Raw genomic sequence first — 23,789 nt, 5'->3', positions numbered from 1 at the left:
TGTAATGATTTCACTATGCAGTGGCCTCTCGGTTAGTGATTGCATGCAGTTCTAGGTTGCGGTCAATCTGTAAGACATCAAAACTAGATCGAGCTAGAGACTGCCCATCTAAATTTTTAAAATATTGTAAACATAGGTGAAAATATGCATCGTCACTAGTTTTTAGTCAAAATATGCAGTAACCAGTGAGAAGGAGCCAAATATGCCAATGCATAAGCAACATCCAAATGCATATAAACCAGTCTCTAATTACTACTGTTAACACTAAGGAGAGAAAGGGGAGAGGATGGCTGAATGCTCAATAAGTATATGAAAACATTTTATTTTAATATCACAGGCAATATCAACATATAATTTTTCAAATGAATTATTGTCCATCTGATGCCGGAGGACCTCGTCGAAAGGAAGATTTCTTCTGTGTTGCAGTATCAGTTATGCTTGCATGCAAACTTCCAATACTAAAAGGGAGAAAAGTGAATGAATATCAAAGGCAACAGAGTAGCAAAGCAAAGTTGCAACACATACCATAAAATTAAATTTTTAAACTTTGAACATCAGCAAATAATAAAAATTTAAAAAAATAAATAAAAAAGAAAAAAATGCGGGTCAGTCAACTGGTCAAATATGTGGTAGGCATACATTTATTTGCTGACTATTCATACATTAAAATAACAACAACCACCTCCCTCTTCACAATCAAAAATATGAAATTTACATACCTGTTTACATTTATTTCAGCAGTTAAACTGCTGGAAGCCGACACATCATCAAGCGTCAGCTGAAACAATTTATTGCATTTACTGTATAGGACATTTAAAGCTACTGCTTGCTTTATTAAAAACATATTCTTCGACTTCAACATAATGTTTAAACAAATTGCAAAAATAACAATATATACACAAACTGAACTGAGTGATGCTGATAACTGATATAATTATTGCAAGAACACACACACACAATGTCGGACCACTGCAGGACATGCAAGAAAAGTGTCAATAAGGTTCTGGAAGGTGCCAACAGGGATGTGGAGCCATGCCAGCTCCAGTGCTGTGGCCAGCTAGGCTAGGTTTCACGGTCGAGGATCCATGGCACAAACAGCCTGATCGAGGTTGTCCCAGAGATTCTTGATCGGGTTTAAATCTGGGGGGTTTGGTGGCCAGGAGAGCACAGTCAACTCATCCTGGCCCTCTTCGAACTACACATGTGTAAAGTGAGCTGTGCGACATGCTCCTTGTCCTGCTGGTACATGTGAACGTGCCTAGGAAAAACAAATTGCAAGTAAGGGCGAACATGGTCCCCAAGAATAGATGCATACTTTCATTGCTGCACTCTCTCTTCCACAATGATAAGATCATCAAGGGAATGCCATGAAAACATTCCCCAGACCATAATGTTCCCTCCTCCCACGGACAGCAGAATAAGGAGGTAAACCATTCTGGCTCCTGGTGAGCAAGAAGTTCTTCGACGCCTCTGTACACCTTGACGTCACTTTGAGAACTGTTGTGGCTGTGCGTGTAAAGAAAATAACTTGTTTTGTGTCAATCGTGAGCAAGGGTCACTGAAATTGGGTTGTGGCACAATGCATTAATATTGCTCAAAAGATAACAAACATTATTTATCACGCATTTCCCAAAGATGAGCAACAGTTCGACACAAACATGCAGCCAAAGTGAATGTGGTAACTGTACATGCACGTTCAATTCAATTTTGGCCTGAAGATTATGAATGAGATTCAAGAAACAAACTTCTAGGGTTACTTTCCAGAAGGAAGCTACTACCCAAAGCAATCCCCAGCACAAACTGACATGGAGAATAAACTACACAAAGCCAGGATGTAAGCAAAGAGGTAAGAAGCAAGAGCATAAATAACACTCCAATTAATTATAGCTAAAAAATTATCTTAAAATAAATTTTTAAACATAAAAAAGTGACCTAATGACAACACACCACATTACTGAAGCACACTTAAATCTAAGACGACGTGCAAAGCAGAATGAATTCGTTATTGGTGTCTTTGATTTCTCGAGCTCTAAGAGTTCCAAAAGATGAATGCTCACCTCTGCAACGGGGATGTGGAATGAATGTCACAATTCAGGAGAATACTCTAAAGAGACTCCTAGACATTTGTTCCCGAGTGCAAGGTGGTGATAGAGACAGTTTGTTGCCTTTCGAAAAAGGTTTCATTACGTCAATAAGATCTCTCTTTGGACTTTTTGAAAGTCTAAAAAGTATGAAAGTCAGCTACATATTAACTTCCAGACTAAATGAAGATCGCTTGGAAAAATTTTCTCCTAGGGTATGAGGATTAGAAATATTTTGTATTTGAAGAGAGAAATGAGGTGTGTCTCCTTAAATTTCCAGGTAATGCAAGTGATACTTCCTTCTCTGGAAACACACCAATTACTGAAGAGTTAAATGCAGAGTCTTTTTCAGTGTATGTCGACCCAGATTCTGTATCCCTAAGTTTTATTACAAATTAACTCTGTATAAATGTTGTCGAGGGATCACCAACGCGAGAAATCCCAGAAGCTGTGAATGTCTAAGAAAATTTATTAACATGCTAGCTGAGTATTTGGAATTGCCATGGTACGTATTTATTCCAATCTTCTATTAGTCCACCTCCTTCCCCCTGTCTCTGTCTAACCACCTCCTCCCATTCCTCTTTCTGTCCATATCCTCCTCCTCCCCCCACCACCACCCTGTCAATATGCTGCTTCCTCATCCGTCCATCTGCTCATTCCCTCTCCTCCTCCACCTCTCTCTGTTCATCTCATCTTATCCTTTTTCCTTTCTCTGTCCATTTCCTCATCCCCCTCTATCTATGAGTCTCCCCCCCCCCCCCCCCCTCTATGTTCATCTCCTGCCATTTCCTTTCTGTGTCAATCTCCTCCTCTCCCCTCTCTGTCCCCTAGCTCTGTCCGTCTCCTCCTATCTGTGCCTCTCTCCTCCTCCCCCCTCAGTATCTGCCCTCCTCCTCCTTTCTCTCCCCACATTATCACAGTCATCCAAACAAGAGACTGGCAGTTCTTACCCCATCAGTATTTCTTTCCAAATTGTAACCAGTGTGTGTACCAAATCAGAAATTTTTCCAGGGGTTTACGATGAGTTGTTTACAGACGGCTTTGCTCGTATATCTACATGTCAAATTTATTTCACACATATTTAACATATTTCATGCATATTTGTACATATATTTCGACTATATGTCTAGCGAATTTCAACCTGCAGTTTCATTTTCAGGCATCTTAATGTTTATATCGTATCTGCTGAGCTACCTGCTGTATAATGACATAATTTTGCAGGTACATAAAGTGGCATATGTGATACAGTCTGCAAAATGTGCTGTGAATAGAGTTAGTAGTAATGAACTAATAAATTAAAAAATCATGCATGGTGTGGCCGTTTCTCAAGAATCTCTCTGTGTGTAATGTCATATCTCCTGTACTGTATGTCATGTAATGATACAGTCTTTTAGGTACATTCAGTGGCACATGCGATTACTGTTTCCGAAATGTGTTGCAAATTGAGTTAGCAGCAAAGAAGTAATAAATTTAACCATCATGCTTGATGCAGTAGTTTTTCACGGATTCACTGTTTATGACCTCATACCTCCCGAACTAAATGTCGTACAGATCTCTTATGTCCATGATTTTGGTGTTCATGTTTAATTACAAAATAGATAACATGTATGTATGTATGGTCCCAAACTGGTGGTTCGAGAGGTTTGCAAGAAATAAGCTCTTGTCTAATAGAACACCTGACTCTCCATGGCAGTAATGGCAAACATATTTTCACATACTCTCGCTCATGCAGCAATCAAAACTGCAACACAAACTATTGTCTTAAAAGTTCCTTCCGCCAGGACACAGTTACCTTCCAAATGATACAGATTTTTCTTTTATTAAAAAGAGACTAAAAACTAGTCATCACATCTTTTGTCTAAGAGATCAGTATGATGATGTTCTTAGCTGCAAGGAAAGTAACACTGATTACCTAACAGAAATGAACCACGAAAACTTCCATTCAACAGCAAACTTAGAAAAATGTATCACCCATAGGAAAACAAATGTTGAAGGTGAAACAATTAACTAGCTGACAATGAGATGGATCAATACTGAGAAGGCTGAACCATTTGTTATCCAATATAAAACTACTTTCTCACCAGAAATGCCATTTGGAAAAATTAATATCCCCACAAAAAATGGAAACTGACCTTTAGAAAGTCTAGCTGATGTTCCACATGGTCTTCTTTATAGTACATGAAGACTGATCTCCATGGTGTGCGGGAGGGGGTGGGGGGGAGACCGCATTTTCTACTTGTACATTAAGTACTATTTAATTACTTACATTAATACTTGTGATTTTTTCATGTAAAATGGTCCTGCTTGTGTTTATTTGTTTCATAAAATTGCCTGTTTTCAAACCACACAATATTTTGTCAACACCTTTCAGTCGGCAGTGTGACTCACTCCATACAAAGCAGTTTTTCTTATGGGAGAGACAGCCATTGAATTTTTTTATATATTTATAAAGTGCTGAAAACGTAACCTTAACATCAGTTTATTCTAAATATGCTGAAAAATTTTAGAGCTTTTTTTAAAATAACTCAATAACTAATTGTTTGTACTGAACATTTTCATTTGATGTAGTCAGTCAGCTTGGCTTCTGAATGCCCCATACATGCATACATATATACGCACACCCACTTTTATAATTTGTATGGATGAGGTAAAACTGTGTGGTTGTGCAGCAATTCTGGATGTTCTTCCAGATGCAGTGAAATACATTGCAAGTTATACTGCATTTAAGTACCAAAACAATGATAAATTGTTAGGTATTCCAGTAGCAAAAAGTGAATTAGAAGAGTCTATTGCAGACTGGATATCAATTACATCTCACGATGATCATTACTCTCCAATACGAGCACGGAAAAACAACATGTTGCAGTTTGAAGGAGAATTTGTTGATTTTAATGGAAACAGAGTGCGCAAACAAAAAAATGTTGTAAAGTGTCTGTGCTCTATTTTGAAACAGTTTCCACACAGTTATTGCTCTTTATGTAGGAAAAAGAACATTCATTTAAGGATTAGGTCTCTGAATCAATAAGCAAAATTGGAAACTATAAAGAGATATGCACAAGGAGGAAGCTGCTATGGATTTCACCTTCATCTGATAAACGGCAACAGAAATGTGGAACAGTCTACACTACCATCTGTTTCTACACCAAACAAGTGAGTTATGTTTCATCTTAATTATCATTTCCTAATGTGTAATACATCTGTCATGCCACTTTATTTAATTTGTTCAACTATGTATTGAACCAAATTGAAAGTAAAATGAATGAATAACACCCCAAAGCAAGTGTGGTGCAGTACATTTACTGAATAATCAAACTGCTGTGCTATGCTATGCTGTGCTGCCTCACTGTGATGTCAGCGGGCTCCAGCCAATAGATCGCATTTCTGCTGGAATGTCCCACACCCCCATTCCCACCTCCAGCCTGATACCCCTTGCTTTCAGATGTTTCATGCCATACACACCAACGGTCACCTGACCAATTAATCTGGAAAGGCCATTTATCGTCACTCAGTGAATGTCCAATTGTGGTATTGGCATGCAAATTCCAGCCTTCACCACTGAGCTGACTGTGCCAGAAATTCTGTAGCAGCGACTTAAGACTATGTCATACACACAGGATGCAGGCATTCAAATTTTCTCTTAGCTTCAGTGTAGGTCAGTCTGTCTAGCGTCTTGTACTCCACGATTTTCCTTTCGTTCTGGAGAATCCTGCAGTCAGGCGAGCAAGGCAAATGGTGCTCTCCACAGCTGACACAGATGGGAGGCAGGGCACATGGAGTATTGGGAAGTGATGGGCGTCCGCAATCTCGGCATGTGACGCTAGAAGTACAGCGGGACACATATGGCCGAACTTCCAGCACAGGGGAGGGATATAGGGCTTTACATCACACCGGTAGACCATCACCTTGACCTTCTCGGGCAATGCATCACCCTCAAAGGCCAAGATGAAGGCACCGGTGGCGACCTGATTATCCTTCGGACTCCAGTTGACACGCCACACGAAATGTACACCTCACCGCTCTAAATTGGTGCGCAGCTCATCATCGGACTGCAAAAGAAGGTCTCTGTGAAATATGATACCCTGGACCATGTAAGTGATGGTTACAGAAATATCCCCCAGCTTGTCACAAGCAAGTAACTCCCATGGCTGGGCAGAAGATGCTGTTTTGATCAAGACTGACCCAGATCTCATTTTGGACAAGTCCTCCACCTTCCCAAACTTGTCCTCTAAATGCTCAACAAAAAACTGAGGCTTCATTGTCATGAAAGATTCCCCATCAGCTCTCGAACATCTAAGGTACTGGCGCGAATAAGATCCGCTGCCATCCTTAGCATGACGTTCTTCCCATGGTGTGGCCAGGGAGGGGAAAAATTTGGGGTCATACTTCTGTGCGTTGAATTGAGCTCATGATCGCTTAGAGACGGCTGGTGTTTCACCACCAGTAAGAGATGATGGACTACGCTTCATCATGTGCCATCCGCCCTGATGCCACCCACTCTGACCAGGGGCGCTTCCCACAGGCGCAACCCAGCCGTAGCAAAGGCCACCTGGCAGGATGGCCATTGCCGGGAGTCCCGATACCCCAGAGGATGGGCATCTACCCCTTGGCATACATAGGGAGATAATGGCGCAGGCATCAGCAGAGCGATCCCTGTGTGGTCGGGGGGCTACAACCAACAGGGTATGTGGCAGCCCCACCACAACGGACTGGCTACCGAGCTGGATATCAGGTGCAAAGAAGTCCATGGTCATCGTCGACGTAGAAATTGACACTGCATAGTGCATGGTCGAAAATGAACCCAGGAAGGTGTGCTCGCCCAAGAGATGGAGAATGGGCAGGACTGCAATGCAGCAACAAGAAAGTAGGCTAAAGATCTCAATGCACGATGGACACGATCCACCTTATAAGGCACCCTTCCCCAGTTGGCTCGCTCTTCGGGAAAATCCGAAGAATGGAGATCAAACCCTACAGAGGACCATCACATAAAGGCCAAAACGTGTGAAACTCCTTTCAGTCACTTCGTACGACAGGCAGGAATACCTCGGGCCTATTCTAAACCCTGGACCCACAGAGGGATTTCACAACCTTTAACTGAGGAGGAAGCACGTACTGAATTATCTGCTCAAAAACTTGAGAAGCCCTCCCATGCTCAATATTTATTTTGCAATAATACTGACCCTCTATGAGCAGTATTGACAGTCTGTACAATATATTGAAGGAGACTAGAGAGCTTTAAACAATTCTGACACACATTCACTATATGGCAATGTATATTGTACCATGTAAGGGCAGTGATGTGCAATAAACAGCAGTTCCTACTGAGATCAAGAGAAATTCAATTTACACTGAATGAATTTCTGCAGAGAAATGAAAAAATTAGATGACAAAAGATCAGGGCGTGTGCTGGAGTATGTATATTAAAGCATCATGCAGTACTTTGTAAACAGGCACAAACTTCATTTCTCAGATGCCATATACCTCATTGTCCAAAATGGCAGAGGGAACTGAATACCATGTGTCATGATAGTCAGCAGAAAAGTTTATTTTACTTATAGCAGTTTTCAGAATTGGCAAATAGGATCAGGGCAGCTGTCCTGTCAGCATAAATGTTTTTCTTCCTTGCACTCCACAGACATCAGATCACATAAGCTTTCAATTAGTAATCAGTAAATAATTGTTTTATTTTATTTTTTTTGCAACAGTTGTTACAGTAGAGGACACACAGAAAACACAGCATGTGTACACAATAATTTACAATTTCCTTGTTTAATTTTTAATTAGTTTTTGTTGTTTATGAAGCTACGACACAGTGAATGAGCCAGTGGCCCATTGAAACATGTACTGGAAGATTTTCAGGCTAATTTCATCTATTCTGCATAATTTCCGCTTGTGTTTTGCAAGGCAAGCAACAATACAAATGAGTTCCACATTTTTGCGCACCAACATGTTCACTACAAAGGTATGAATATTGCGCAATTGTATTGTGCTGTTCTTGGCCTTGCACTTTCCTGCAATATATTGGCACAATATTACTGAGCATACATATTAAGTGTGTGAGGGCCCCGTCACAAAAGGTGTTCAATAATGTTGAAATATGGTGCCTGTTGAACTTAGCAGAGTAACAAATTATTCACATATTGATTAAACCATTCTTTAAGAATGCCACTCTTTGAATTGGGACACAATCATCTTGGAATCAAGTGTCCTCCTCATAGAACTAAGGTGGTTGAAATTCATGGGTGATCTCTGCTAGTACCCACAGTTTCATATTTTAAAACAGAGGGTTTTTTCATTACTTCGACTATGATTTGTGTGTGTGTGTGTGTGTGTGTGTGTGTGTGTGTGTGTGTGTGTGACTGGAGGGGAGGGGGGGGGGGGGGTTCGGCACTGCCTATAGGTGCACTAAGGAATATTCTCATCCAAGTTATCACTTTTATAAATTAAAATTAAATTGTCTGCTAAATTTTTACAAAAAAATCTACTAAAATTATTAGACGGAATGTGTACAAACTTTTACTTACATTTCCTAAAACTACAGCTCCCTGTTCTTTGTCTGTATCCTCATCATCATCATCATCATCATCATCATCAGCTTCAAGAACCTGAACTACTATACTCTCTCCTGAGAGTGTCAATGGAAGACTCTTTGTGACCTTGACCGGAACAGGTGTCTGTGCTGGTATAACCAACACTTTATCATCGTTTGCCTGAAATGCAGAGACCACATGAAACTGCCAAATGACATATTAAAGTATTCAACATTTTTAATATTTATTTCAGTAAAGAAATAAGAACCACAGCAAAGTGAATTAGTAGATAAAAATGAAACACACAAAAGAAGTTAGGAAGAAAACTGACAGAAAAATATGACAAAAGTTTAAAAAAATTTGATTTCTTGTTGGTTTTATATAGTTTTATGTTATCTCACATGAAAGTGGATGAAGGTTATGTCACAATGAATTGAACTTGAAAATAGCAATACAGGAAATGTGGTGCATTCAAGGTATTTTCACACTTTTTGTTCAATTGATTTAAATATTATTATTTTGGTCTACTTAAAAATCAGTTATTAATTAGGATTCTCTCTCTATTACTTTTTGAAGCATGTTCTGGCAAAATTGTCTGTTCTTGTAATAGGGCACGTAACTGTTACTCCAACAACCAATAGAAGATCTCACAGCATCCTTATCACATTATACCTAATTATTCCATTTGTTTTGATTACAATCATGCTGTCTCTCCAACACAGCCACTATCACTAAATCTATTAAGCACAAATGTATTAACAAAAGGCATCATACACCTCTCTGTCATATACATGAGAAGAAATTAGGACATTATCATTTTTATCCATTATTCCTTGGTCATAAACCTATATAACTGCTCATAGTTTAGAAATTTTATAGATTAATACCTGATGTTTGTACTACTGCACACTGTTCTTTATCTCAGAAAAAAAAAACCTGATAAGACATCAGCCCTAGGTGACCACACAATGCCAACCCTTCACTGTTTCACCTACTGCCTAAAACATCATTGAATGAAACTACTGGAAGAATATGCAAACTCAGTCATTAGTGTCAGCATTCAAAACAGAAACCAACAATTTTCCTGCAAGATGACCGGCAGCTGTTTCCAGAAAAACCAGTTTTTCTGTCAATGACACCCAGTCATAGAACATTAAAAAATACATCCACAACTTTCCCCTGTCTGCATGGATGCTGCATTTCATTTTAAACAATGCTATGGTGCCAACTGTACATCTCATAAGCAAGTAAATGTACTGTGATAACAGAATGCGACTCTTACCTCATTAAATATAAGACAGCATACCATCACCATTAGTTTGGAATTGTAGTGGATCACTGCTGCTGTCTGTGAGAAATATTGTCACATCAAAACAAAAACACGACACTTAGAACTCAAAGCATGTTTATTATCGACACCAAAGTACCCAGACCAGAACTGACCTCCTGCATAGAGACTACAGCTATTTATACAAACATTTAACACTCCAGATTATTAAAACATTACAAACGTAAGATATTTCTAGAACCTCCCAGAAATGATAAACACTAAATAACAAATAATTGCTGGTGGTCGGATCTGAACTCATGACCAACAGCACACCCGCTGACGATGCTAACCACTACACTACACCACTACACTTCACGTGCCACAGCTCGCTTCATCATTAGTTCTCGCTGGAGCAGACTACAGCACCCTAGATCTAGATCTCGTCAACGGTCCTCCGTATGGCAGTGCTGGTGGATTCTCACGTTGTGGTCACGTCATTATATCCCCTTCACTAGTACCAGCATCGAAAGTAGCCCCTCCCTTCAAAGCTCCAGGATCCTCGAGTCGGTCTTCAGTTTTCTCGAACCTCCCACCGTCAGTGTGTGTCTCTGGAGTGTACCAGGGCTTCACACAGAGGACTCGTGCTTTCGTCTTCGTGACAAAGGGTTACAGTTCTCAATGTCATACGTTATTATGCGACACACGATTAAGGATACGACGAGACCCAAACTAGGACTACAGTAACATTTTCAATAGTCTCACTATCCGCACAGGTATAAAACTCCGTACCGACTCCCCTCGGCTGTACTTCACTGGTCGGTGCTCGGCGTTAAGAGTGCATTCGGTATTTAATCTGGGCATACAGGGTTTATATTCGAGCCAGCTGCTTTGCTCCTTCGGTCTTTGTAATGCGTTTCATTTAGTCATCCCGAGTATCGTCCAGCCGAAACAGGAATAGGGTATCCATAGTCATTTTGGCCTCGCAACCACAGAACAGAAAGAAAAGTGAGAAGCTTTCAGTTTCTCGCTTCGCTCAGTCGTGTGCGAATGTCACTACAGGCAGTACCGATCCCACTCTCTCTGTTCCGTGTTGACGTACATCGAGACCGTACCTGCCAACCTGTTACTAAAGTGTACTGCGAGGCCATTCGCGTGTGGAAGGCGTGCAGTATTTTCCCGGTCAGCCTTGATTTTCTAATGTTCTGTCAGCATGTCCGTAACTGAGAAATACTTTGCTCCGTCGAAGAAGTCCAGGGTGTCATCGACACACAGCAACGGACAGACATCTTCCTTTGTGATATTGTTCAGTACCCGAGATCTGACACAGAAATGCCATGTGCCATCTTTGCTCTTCACAAGGACTGTCAGAGAAGACCATCGAAGAGGACCGAGGACACACTAAACATTCAATGATGTTACCTCGCAGCATCATCTCCACTTCCTCCGGGATCATCCGTCATTCTACCAGAGAAACTTTATACGAGTGCTGGCCAATCGGTGAATTATCCTTAGTGTCGATTCGGTGTTTTACCATAGGCTGCTTCCCTGGCTGCTCTTCACTCGGGATTTGAAAGCGTCTGAAAACTGATGCAGAAGGATCACAACTGACACTGTCCCTCGGTGACGTCAGGTCCTATCGGCAGTTTGATACTAGCATCCTTCCCTGTGTCGTCTGTAGTGGTAGTAGAGCACGTTTCTTCACCGGTGTCACTAAGCTGACCCTCCTGGACTGGTTCGGCTATCTCTGAGCATGTACCTTTAGGGACGAGTTGTGGCTGCTCGTGACACTCCTCGCCCATCTAGAATGCTTATTGTCACTACCGGTTTGTAGATTTCTTTCGGGAGATGTCTCGACGTTGAGGAAGGGGTAACGACGACTTCGGTGGCGAACAAATGCCCGGAAGCAATCTTTGTTATCTGTGGTTGTTGAAATAGCTTTATCAGTCTGGAGCTCTGATCTTCGACACTGTGATGCCTGCAGCAAGTTTCCCCTGAAAATAATATCGTGACTTTGTTCTGTTTAAATGACAAATTTTAAAGGCCGTGTTCTGTTATCGATAGTTATTCCTGCAATACGTGTTCCTGTCAGCTACACATATTTCCTTTTTGTGACTTCCACACAATTATTTTCATATCACAGAATGCAGTATTCTTTAGCTAGCAATAAGCATTTGACATAACAGAAAAAGAAGCCCCAGAGTTCACTAGCACCTGACACAGTCGGCCGTGAATGATGTCAGTGAGTTTTCCTGACATCTCGATAACTGTTGTCCGCAGACGATTTTCATCTGTGGCAGCCTTTCGGTGGTTAGCCGAGTGGCCAGTACCTCCGTACAGTGACAGGAAATGCCTATGGCGTGTTGGGAAGTGACCCATTGTGGATACAGTGATTAGCTTCGGTCCACAGATCGACTGTAATCGTTTGCAGTTGACTGGTACGAATAGCACTGTTGTGATTGCTGATGTCTTGTGGCATAATAGTCATCTAATAGTCTTCTTCCGCTGCAGTAGCGTACAAAGTATCCACGCCACCAACAGTGAAAACAAACTGTTTGTTGTCCTCCACCCTCAAATGTCAGTTCTTCTGCAGGGCATTTTACATGGTGGATTAGTTGGTTGTACCTGTGTTAGTTGGATGCTGGGTTATCATCTGACAACAGCAACATAAGTCCAAGTCCATTTTTCATGGCACATCCCACAGGTGGTGGAGATTAGTGTCAAAGAACAATACACTTCTCCTTCAACATTTTCTATTACCTCCTGATGTATGGGGTCTACATTACTGGTCACCAATTCTTGAGTGTACTTGGTCTGACAGTTCTGGCTGCCACAAAATGCTGTCTCTCTTCTCTTACAATCTGGTATATGAGAGTAGTGAGATCATGGTGTTCTTCTTTAACTTCCACAGGGACTACTTTCAGGAATCAACCATCTTCCTTTCTATTGCTTTTCCTTGATGTGCTTGTACCACTTGATGAATTCTTCTGTTGTTGTAACATTCTGTTGATTGTCACCAAAAGTTTCTTTCAGTTCAGCCTGAAATTCATCCCTGGTATTGAGCTCATCTTCTTTGTTTTATTTATTTATTTATTTATAATGTATTTTACATGTACTACATAGGACCATATTAAGTAGCAAATCTCCATGGTCATGGAATGAAGTCAGTATATGAAATTGACTTCAGAAAAGTAATAACACAAAAAATTAAATACACACAAATCCCATGCAGATGACAAGCTGCGAGTATATACTAGCATAATCAACAATATAATACAGAATTAACTTAATTGTTTTCCAGGAACTCCCTGAAAAATTGAAAAGAGCGAGCCATGAGGAAAGTCTCCAGTTTAGACTTGACAGTGCAAAGATTACTGCTACGGTTTTTTAATTCTTGTGGCAGCTTACTGAAAATGAATGCAGCAGAATACTGCATGCCTTTCTGTACAAGAGTCAAGGCGCAATACAAATGCAGATTCGATTTCTGCCTACTAGTTGCTAATTCTCGGAATACACTCATATTGTTAACAACAAACGACACTAAAGAAAATAGACACCCATTAAAAAAAGTTAAGCATATAATTGGTTCTCGCATCTCAAAATAAGATAGATATCTTATACTGTATTTTTTGATGTCACGGAGTATTATGCAAATGAAAGCTATACATTCTCTTGGAACCAATTATGAAATGAAAAAGGAACATTTGGGAAAAAAAGTTGCAATGACCTCCAACATCAAAAAACATTAAATGGTTTGTATAGCACACTGTTCAGTAATGCGTAGGTCCTCAACGAACCCTCAGGCACTCTTGAATGGGACAGGGCGTGCTCAGTACCAAATCATTGCAGGCCTCTTGGGACGTTTGTCCCACTCCTCAATGGCAGCATTCCTGAGAGCTTCAGTCATTAATGGAGGATACTGACGACTAGAAATCGCTCTTTTGAACATGCTCCATGTATGCTCTATGCAGTTGTATCAGGGGAGCATGCTAACCAATCCATTCCTCAGATCTCACATCCTGTCAGATACCAACACACACTGTGAAGTCTCTGCAAAACAACTGACTATGGGTTGTAGAATGTTGTTTTCATACACTGCAGTAGTCATGTTGCCTTCAATTGGAATGAGTGGTGTGCGGTGGCCCTACACGATACCTGGCCATAATAAAATTGAGCCACCGGATTGTTGGTGACATTCCACAGTCATTTAGAGATGTCTATATTCCCCTTTTCGCCTCCATATGCAAATAGAGTTGTTGTCAGGATGCAAGCCTATTTGCAATTCACCTGTTAACAGCATTTTGGTCCATTGGAGTCGTATCCAAGGTTCACGTGCTCTAGCCCCTCTTACGCAAGCACCCCTGTGATGTGGACGAAGTGCTAGAGTCTTGAGAGGTCTTCAGCTGTACGAACCCCTATCATAAAGTCTGTTGTGCACAGATTGGGTCCTTGCGGTAACCCCCGTGGCTTCTTGAAGCTCATGACACGGAGTAGTCACTCTCCTTATAGGGTGTCTCTGTGCAGATATCATTACATACCGGTCCTGAGCTGCTGTAGTTTTGCGTGGACGGTCTTCGCGATGTCGATCCACTATTGAATCCATTTCCTGGAACTTTTCCACAGTCTGGAGACAACACTTTGATTAACATGAACAATATTCACAATGTCAACTTGTCTTGTGTTTAATCCCACCTATGTGACAATTTTGATACAGTCTGCCATGGAGAGCCTGTGCTGAGGCATTCTGCTGCATTAAGAAGCACACGGACAACTGTGCATTCATAGCTCTGGTGTACTGTATTTGTTTACAAGCCGTGATTGCACTGCCCCTGATGAGGTAAAGTGGCAACGACAAATGAGTTCACATTATGTACACAACCACCTTCATACATACACATAAAAGGAACGCCCATGAGGGAAAGTGGCAACGACAAATGAGTTCACAACATTTACACAACCACCTTCCTACATAAACACAAAAGTAATGCTCATAGTGATTATTGGTAGGTAATTTGCAAATATGCTTAACTTTTTATGATGAGTGTATATATTGAGATGCCAATGTCAAAGTTTCAAGGCTCCTGAACAGGGTTGACAAGAGATTCTCAAACTTACACAACATATTGATTGAACTCTCTTTTCTAAGCCAAAAATACTCTACAATACAATGTCATAGGTCACAAGTGAATGGAAATAAGCAACGTAGACTAATTTTCATGTTGGGCTATCACTTACTTCAGATACTGTTCTAATGGAGAATATAGCAGCATTAAAAGTAAATACATAAAACTGCAACCAGTCACTTTTTTGAAATATTTATTTATTCATTCCATGAACTGGTTTCCAAAACTTTTGAGGCTCATCTTCAGATGGTTTTCCAGAAGTCACATAACTATTTCAAGCATAATGCTGGGCGCTAATTTGCAACAGTATGGGCAGCTTTTGTTGTTAGTATCTATTTGACTGCTTCCATTGTGATGGCCAGTTCATCCCACATCACTCAATTTTACACAATATTGCGCATATACACTGTGATAATGAAACCTTGCCAGCATCTAGCATGTGCATACATATTGTGGGAAAGTGAGTGTTGTGGTACCAACTGGTCATCACAATGGAAGCAAACAGATGGATACTAACAACAAAAGCGGCCCATACTGTTGCAAACCAGCATCCAGCATTATGCTTGAAATAGCTATGCAACTTCTGAAAACCATCTGAAGATGAGCCTGAAAAGGCTTGAAAACTGGTGCATGGAATGAATAAATAACTATTGCAAAACAGTGATTGTTTCCAGTTCTGTGTGTTTACATTGAATAAACAGTCACAGGTTCTAAAATATCTTTAATGGTTGAACTTCATCAGTAGTAGCATTCAATTTTTGAACAAAATCCTACCCACGGGCTTTCCATGACAACTTACCATCTATCTGAATACCTACAGATTTAAATTGTCCAGACTCACTAATCATATGCCCATTCTGTGTAATCAAAATGTCAGTTTTTGTTGAATTGTGTGTGGTGAGTCTGATGCGGACATATAAGTACCAATTTGTTGGCAAGGTATTAGTGTGGCATTCGTGCCTTTCTGACATTCGTGCAGTAAATGCAGCAAGGTAAACAATGGCGACATTATTACCCAATGCGTCCAAACAGGATCAACGTGGTGGTGTTCTTTTCTTAGCAACGGAAAAACACATACCAGTAAACACATACCGGTAGACATCACATCGGAGAATGAAGAATATTTATGAAGCAGCATGTCCGTCAAAAACCACTGTTGTCTAATGGTGTGTGACAAAGGGTGCTGTTACTTCATGGTAACGCATGTCCCAATATTGCATAGGGGTCATTCCCCATCAAATCATCCAGAACTTTTAGGAAATGACACCCATTGACAAGCAAATCCTTGAAATTTTGGGTAGCAGAAGTTTACCTAGATATATTCACATTTTCAAAATGTAAATGTTGTAGGTAAATTACTTTTTCACTTATCACAAAAAGAAGTTGTATAGATTCAGGAATTCAAGCTTTCATAAACGAGCTCCTTTATAATTTAAAAATGCAATAGTTTGTACAGTTTTTGCAGTGGAAACTTGATATTTTTTTTTAGTTAAGCCTTTAACTGCTCTGGACGCGTTTATGCACGCCACCAGTCCTCCTACCTGGTACTCTGAACATGCCTACGCGTAGACACGTTCACAGTACCAGATAGAAGGACTGGTGGCGCGTGTAAACACATTCAGAGCACACACGGACAGGTACAAAGGCACACGCATTAACATGTCCAGAGCAGTTAAAGGGTTAAGGAGGAATATTTATATTTTTATAGTCATGTTTCCTGTAGTACATATCCATCATCTACATCTCAGAAAAAATTGTAAATAATTTCTTTTAAACAAAATCCATGCATGGACATTATAGCTTTTTTTTAAAGGTATTGCCTCCTCACAGATACTTTTGAAAAATTTACAAACACCATGAACACACTACGTATTCCATTATGTCATGCAAAACGAATCAGTTTGTAGAAATAATGCGAAGTGTAAAAAACAACATTACTGTAAAAGAAACACTTAAGTTGCTAATTGATGACTACCATGTCACCACTAAATTGCTGGAGTTGGCTACGCTGGATTTCCCTGGGAACAAATCATATCTGAGAACACCGTTTTGCTGCCACTATATGTATTGCATCATCCAGTTCCTTTGATTTTGTGTCACGTGTCCACTGAGCATGCAGTTCTGAGCTCTTGTACCGAGCTGTACACAGAGACAATTATTGGTTAAAAATTCAATTTTTGCAGTTTTTAACTATTCATTCCAAAACAAAAGTAAGTCCCCTAATGTTACAATAATAATGTGAAATACTTTTGTAATGAAACAATGGGATAGAATGATTTTTCATTAATTAATTACTTTTCAGGTTACACCAATCATCTTTTGAATTATTTACGACAAATATTGGTATTATGACTGAAGCATCATGGAAAGTACAAGTAGGCAGTCTTTTCTTGGACAGTATCTGCAAGATATATGTGATAATGCCCTAACTTGTGTGAATGAACTGACTAGTGAAGAATAAGAGCTTTTATTATGGCGAAGCAATGGTCATTCATACTGTGATTTAAGTGTTTCGTGTGTGTGTGTGTGTGTGTGTGTGTGTGTGTGTGTGTGTGTGTGTGTTAAACACAAAGACAAGTACCTGCACAGATTCTCTCTACATAAGAAAATTTGCTGTATTCTCTCTATTTAAAAAAAACTATCCTGAAAGCAAAGTATGATTCTCAAAATTTGCTTCTCTTCGACCAAAACAATGTATGCTTGCAGGATCATCAGGAACACATACCGTATGTGTGTGCATTTACCACCAAAATGTTAAATTGCTTCTAAATTCCATTTCTATTAGGAAACATAACAGGATCTAATTAAAATAATAACATGTGATATAAATAACAGTCTTTATGCTTCATCTGTGTGAAAAATGCCCCACCAGTTCATTGCTTCAAACTCACCTAGAAAATGAAATAGAAGACTATGCTCCTGATGAGATGGTTCAATACAGTCAATGGGTATCAACTCATAGAATGACTAACTGTTCACATCACTTCTCTATCAGAATCCTGCGACAAACTAAGAAAATTGAAAAATTACTCCACACTCTTATTTCTCAATCACAGTCTGATTATATGAAAATGAAGAAGGATCAGTGTTAACTTTAATGGATTTCAGTGAAACTCGCAATTTTGTTGTTAAAGATGAAGTACAGGGGTACCATTGGATCAATGGCAGCTGCACTCTTCACACTGTCCACGTATATTACAAAAAGGACAAACAGTTGCATGCAAAAAGTATTTGTATTGTTTCTGATGACCTAGAACATGATGTTGCCTTGGTTTACCAGCCTCAGAAACTGTATTGAATTTTTTAAAGTGTGAATTCCCTGAAATTCATCTTGTGTATGTTGAATATTTCACTGATGGTTGTACTACACAATACAAAAATGGTAAGGATTTCAGAAATATCTGCTACCACGAACACAACTTCAACGTAAAGTGCAGTGGGTCATTTTTTGCTACCCGCCATGGCAAATCTCCCTGTGATTGTACTGGTGGCAGTGTTGAAAGACTTGTCACAAAAACAAGTTTGCAAAGAGTTTATAAAGATCAAATACTTACAGCTTCACAGGTATTTGAATTCTGTCACGAGAACCTGCAAGGCATTTCAATTCTCTTTGTTTCAAAAAATTAAATGGTACAAGCAAGACATTATCTTTCTCAGCACTTCCCAAGTGCAAAAACAATTGCTGGAACACGATCTATGCATCACATTGTACCAATATCACCAACCGAGATTGGAGCAAAAAGGCTGAGCTGTGATACAGATTTTAGTATTGTGGATGATTTCTCAGATGCACTTCTGCCACTAAGGCCAGAATGCACTGTGCAGCCCAACTGCTATACTGCATGTGCATGAGACTCTTCTTGGTATTTGGGAATTGTTGAGAAGGTTATTTGTGAAGGATATGTTACAGTAAGGTCATGCATCACCGTCCTCCTATTGGCCTGATAATGATATTTGTGATGTTTCTTTCTCTCATATTCTGTGTGAAATTGATATCCCCACAGCAACATGCCGTACTTATTCTCCGAGCAAAGAGTCCTCAAAGTTGGTGGAAGAAAAGGGGTTCTAATACAAAAAAATATTATCTAAGCATTGAAAGGTCTCATCACGTGTAGTTCTGAATCAACTTGAATGCAGATTGCAGCACCAGCATTTTGTGCAGTATTGACAATATTGGTTTTTGACAAAATGTTTAAATATTATAAACAAAATGCTATGATTTCTACATTGAGTTAATTTGGTTGTGGCAGAGGTAAGAAAGTGTTCATATGTCATGTACTGTACAAGTTGCTCCATATTTTATAAAGTGTAATTTTTTTTCATATATTGCAATTTTCCTTCAATTTGGATATTGTTATGTGTACTTATGTGTGTATGTGTGTAAGTAGGACAATGACAGAAATCTCAGCAAGGAAACCTGGTCATCAGGAGGTGGAGAGGGAATGAGAGAACCAACGGGAAATGGTCACTACACAGAGGTCATCATGTGGCGGCCAGGAATGAAGGAGGAGAGGGGAAGAGAGGAAATCAGTGGCAGAGGTGCCACATGCAGCACTAAAAGAGTAGGGGAACCATCATGAAGATGACACAGGTCATGGTCTGCAAGAAACTGGTCGAGGAGGAACCCCTGACTAGATGAAGAAGCACTGCCCCACAAAGGGTGATAGGCACTAAAATCCCAAGGAGGAGGAAGGGAGGGGTGAGTTGCCGGAGAGCATTTAGGGCAGCAGATATAGGTGGCCTGGCAGGGAGCGAGATAGAGATTGCAAACTGTGATGGCAGAGTCCAAGTGGACCCAAACGGCAACCGCTTCCAATGTGGTATGAATGAGACCCATGTACTAACAATATCCATACAGACCAACATGCAGACACCCTCAGAAGCCCTCAATGGGCCAACCTGGTTCTGACAGAAAGCACAGAACTCAGTAAGGGACAGTAAGTGAGCATTAGTAAAATGAGATTCCTCAAGAACAACACAAGCTGATGAGTGAAAGGCAATACGGGATTGCAACTCTGGGAAGTGAAGGTAGTATTCGTTACAGTTCCTCACTGAGCGGGTATCGAAATGGGAGTTGAATGGGCTGGAGCCAGTCACGTCACATAAATTTGATGTCAGACTCAGGTTGTGAGCGGGGGAGATGACACCTACAGGAGACATTGTAGGAGGGGGCCTTGTCCTGGTATTTATGTTTTCTCTTCTTCTCTTTCATAGGTTGAGGAGGGCAGAACACAGAGGGAGAGCACGATTTGAAAGATCCAGAACTGAGAAAGAGGAGGCAACCTTGGGGCACACAGACTGTATGTCCTGTAGCCGAGTTGTGGTAGCTGATGCTGATAGGAGGGGTCACGGGAGGGACACCCGTCACTCTTGGGTGCTGAAGAAGGGAAGCACTTCTATGACCGAGGAGGTGGAGTGGCACCCAGAAGGCAGAGCGTGAGAACCACAGGGGAGGGGCCAAGCAGAGGGGGCAGGACTCTGATAAGAGACACATAAGAGGGCAAAAGGATATAACAGAGGCAAAAATTGAAGACATCAACACATCGTCGATCCAGGAACTTATAGTCTTGTATCTTCCTTTCTTTCTTGTAAGCTGGGCAATCTAGTGAGCACGAAGTGTGATGGTCATGACAATTTATGGACACAGGTAGCAGAACACAGGGGCTCCCCCCCATGAAGTGGGTGGCCACAGCCACCACATAGAGGGTCTGCTGTACATTGGGAAGGCATGTGCCTGAAACCCAAGAACCAAAAGCAACTCGTGGGTGGCAGGCTATACAGGCTCACGTCACACCAATCTCTCATAACCTTGACCTCTTGAGAGGGTATCTCCCCAAAAAGCCAGAATAAAGGCGGCGATATTGGTGTGGGCATTTTTACGAGCTTTCTGCACATGTTAAACAAAATGAACACACCATTGTTCCAGATTAGCCTGCAGTTCCTCATCAGTTTGAAGGATGAGGCCCCTATGGAAAATGACTCCCTGGACCATATTCAGAGACTGGTGATGTGTAACAGACAGCGGGACATTGCCAAGATGATCACAAGCAAGAATAGCTGCAGATTGGGTGGAAGAAGAACCTTTGATCGACAGGGAACCCAACTGCATTTTCCACAAAAAATAGCGGATTTGTGGGGGTGAATGTGTCCCTGTCCATCCTAGTGCAGACCCAGTAGCAGGGAAGGTGTTTCAGTCCAAGCCGGCGAGCCTGGACCTCCTCCCAGGGTGTGGCCAGGGAAGGGACGGTGGCAGAATCATAAGAAGCAGCATTCAATGATACATTACTACTTTAAGACACGGCCATAGGAGAACGGCCAGGTTTTTGGAGCTCGATATGCCTCTTGTGCAGAGTATTCACCTCGATACCACTCACTTCGATCAGGGGCTCTCCCCATGGACGCCACCCAGCCATGACAAGAAGCATCTGGTATTGTGGCCACAGCAGTGAGTTCTGATTCTCCAGAATAACAAGCAACCACTATTAGGCACATATGAGGAGGCAACAGCTCAGGCATCAGAAGTGTGTCCTGTGTTGTCAAGGGGGTCAGTCAGATGGGTACATAACAGTCCCACCACACACGCTGGCTAGACGTGCTGGTGATCGAAGTGGAGGGGGGCTACGGCAGGGAGGGAAGAGAGGAGGGAAGTGGGCAGAGGAATCCATGCCATAGACACTAAGGAGGGAGTTCTTCCCCAAATGGCTCACACTACAAACAGAAAATTTAGATGTAAATGGAAGGAGGATAACTGCAGTCAGCTGCAGTGGGACATTAAGTGGAATCATCTTAATGTCCCTGTGTAGCTGACAGCAGTGACCGCCCTTCCATTTACAAATAGTGTTCACAGTTGCAGTAGCTACGTGGTGTGTGTTCTTTTGAAGGAACAAACACTACGCATTCACGTAAGTCTGGACGGGCAATGGATCCACTTTCTTCAGTGTGAATGCACGAAATACATCTGACCTCCTGTGGGAAACTGAGTAGCGACGGGAGTATAATTGACAGGGACTGCAGATAGTTACCGCTTGGCGGGAGTGTGGATTGGCCGTGAGACGTACCAAAGTAGTTCACGCAGTTGCGATAATGCTGTGTCCTGGATGTCGCAATGGTTATCGCACCTCCCTAGTAAGCAGGAGATCCCGGGCTCAAATACCGATCCAGTACACATTTTCGCTTGATACCGCTGATTCCACTTAATGTCCCCTTCCAATTACATATAGTGTTCACAGCTGTGGGATCTGTGTGGTGTCTGTTGCTTCAAAAGAACAGACACTACACATTCATATAAGAAAATTTAGAAGTGGGGTCAAACCACAAAGAGGGACCAATAACGCCAAAAAGGATGAAAGAGAAAAAGAGAGGGAAACAAAACTGCAAGGAATACAGAAAACCAGATGGATAGCCAGGTCGACGTAAATAAGATAATCAAGGAAGGGGGAGGAGGTGGCAGCGGGGAAGGAGAGAAGGCAATGAAAGGACACTGGGAAGGAACTGCAGCCCAGGAAGGAAGAATGGTTTGCAGTAACTTGGGGCCCTGTGAGCACCATGCACGAACTCATGGAAGAATTCTGAGCCCCCTGGGGCATGTTAGTTGAAGTGTGCAAGGGCAGTGGGTTACCAAATAATGAGGCCAGGATGATTATGGGACTGGATGATGTGTTTTCAAGATGACTCATCTGCAACTATTGCTTGGTAGTCATACTGACATAAAGGATTGTCCTGCGTTTGCAGCAGAGTAATGGCTGCTTTCACAGGTTGCCTGGCTTCTGATGGGGTAGGAAATGCCTGTGACAGGACTGGAAGAGGTGGTGCAGGGTGGATGGATTGGGCAGGTTTTGCAGCTTTGTCTGCTACACGGATATAATCCCTGTGTCAAGTGGTTGGGAGTGGCATAGGGATGGACTAGCATGTTGTGTAGGGTGGATAGGTGACAGAACACTACTTTAGGAGGGGTAGGAAAGATCTTGGATAGAATGTCCCTCATTTCAGCGTAGGATGAGAGATAATCAAAGCTCTGGGGAAAGGTATATTTCAGTTGTTCCAGGCCAAGGTGATACTGGGTGACAAAGGGGGCGGTTCTTTGTAACTGATTTTTGGGGTGGTGGAAGGATTGAGGGTGTGTGAGGATACGGCACAGGAAATCTGTTCATTGACTAGGTTCAGTGAGGTGGGGGTGGGGTTGAAACTTATCTACATTCCTTCACAACCTTAACACCTTTTCCTCCCCTACGTTTCACCTGGTCCTTCTCTACCAAACGTGTACCCTTCCTGCATGCTGACATCCACCTCTCTGATGGCTCCATCCACACTTCTGTCCACATTAAACTGACTAACCACCAACGATACTTGTATTTCAACAGCTGTTATCCCTTTCACAAGAAAAAATCTCTCGCATGCTGCGTAGCCACCCAAGGATGACATATCTGCAGTGGTGAGAACCCCCTTGCTCAACATGCTGAAGCCTTCACAACGGTTTTCACAGACACATGATACAACCCCCATCCCCAAACCTAGTCCACAAACATATTTACTGTGCCATTGCCTCACACATCCCCAATCCTACCACAATCCCTACAAGTCAGTTACAAAGCAGCACTTCCCTTGTGAACCTGCATCACCCTGGCTGGAACAATGGAACCATATCCATCGCCAGGGCTATGATTATATCTCATCCTGCTCTGAAATGAGGGACATCCTACCAGAGATCCTTCCCATCCCTCCTAAAGTGGTGTTCTGTCACTCACCCAAACTACAGAACAGCCTAGCCCATCCCTATGCCAACCCTAACTCC

At 41.6% G+C, this 23,789-nt stretch overlaps 1 protein-coding gene across 1 annotated transcript in view; it reads right to left on the bottom strand.

Annotated features, from left to right (window-relative positions):
- Positions 1 to 302: 302 nt before the first annotated feature.
- LOC126470784 (heat shock 70 kDa protein 14-like) overlaps positions 303 to 23,789 on the bottom strand; it is a 200,319-nt gene continuing 176,832 nt past the window's right edge. Inside the window, exons 8-10 of the mRNA XM_050098793.1 lie at positions 8,603 to 8,788; positions 720 to 778; positions 303 to 458 (exon numbers count right to left, since the gene is read on the bottom strand). Coding sequence (XP_049954750.1) covers positions 368 to 458; positions 720 to 778; positions 8,603 to 8,788 — 336 coding nt within the window. The 3' untranslated portion in view covers positions 303 to 367. The remainder of the gene's footprint in view (positions 459 to 719; positions 779 to 8,602; positions 8,789 to 23,789) is intronic.

The sequence above is a fragment of the Schistocerca serialis genome, chromosome 3, assembly GCF_023864345.2.
Source record: "Schistocerca serialis cubense isolate TAMUIC-IGC-003099 chromosome 3, iqSchSeri2.2, whole genome shotgun sequence".
Taxonomy (NCBI): domain Eukaryota; kingdom Metazoa; phylum Arthropoda; class Insecta; order Orthoptera; family Acrididae; genus Schistocerca; species Schistocerca serialis.
The sequence above is the reverse complement of the archived record's forward strand: the minus strand, read 5'-3'. Positions and strand labels throughout refer to the sequence as shown.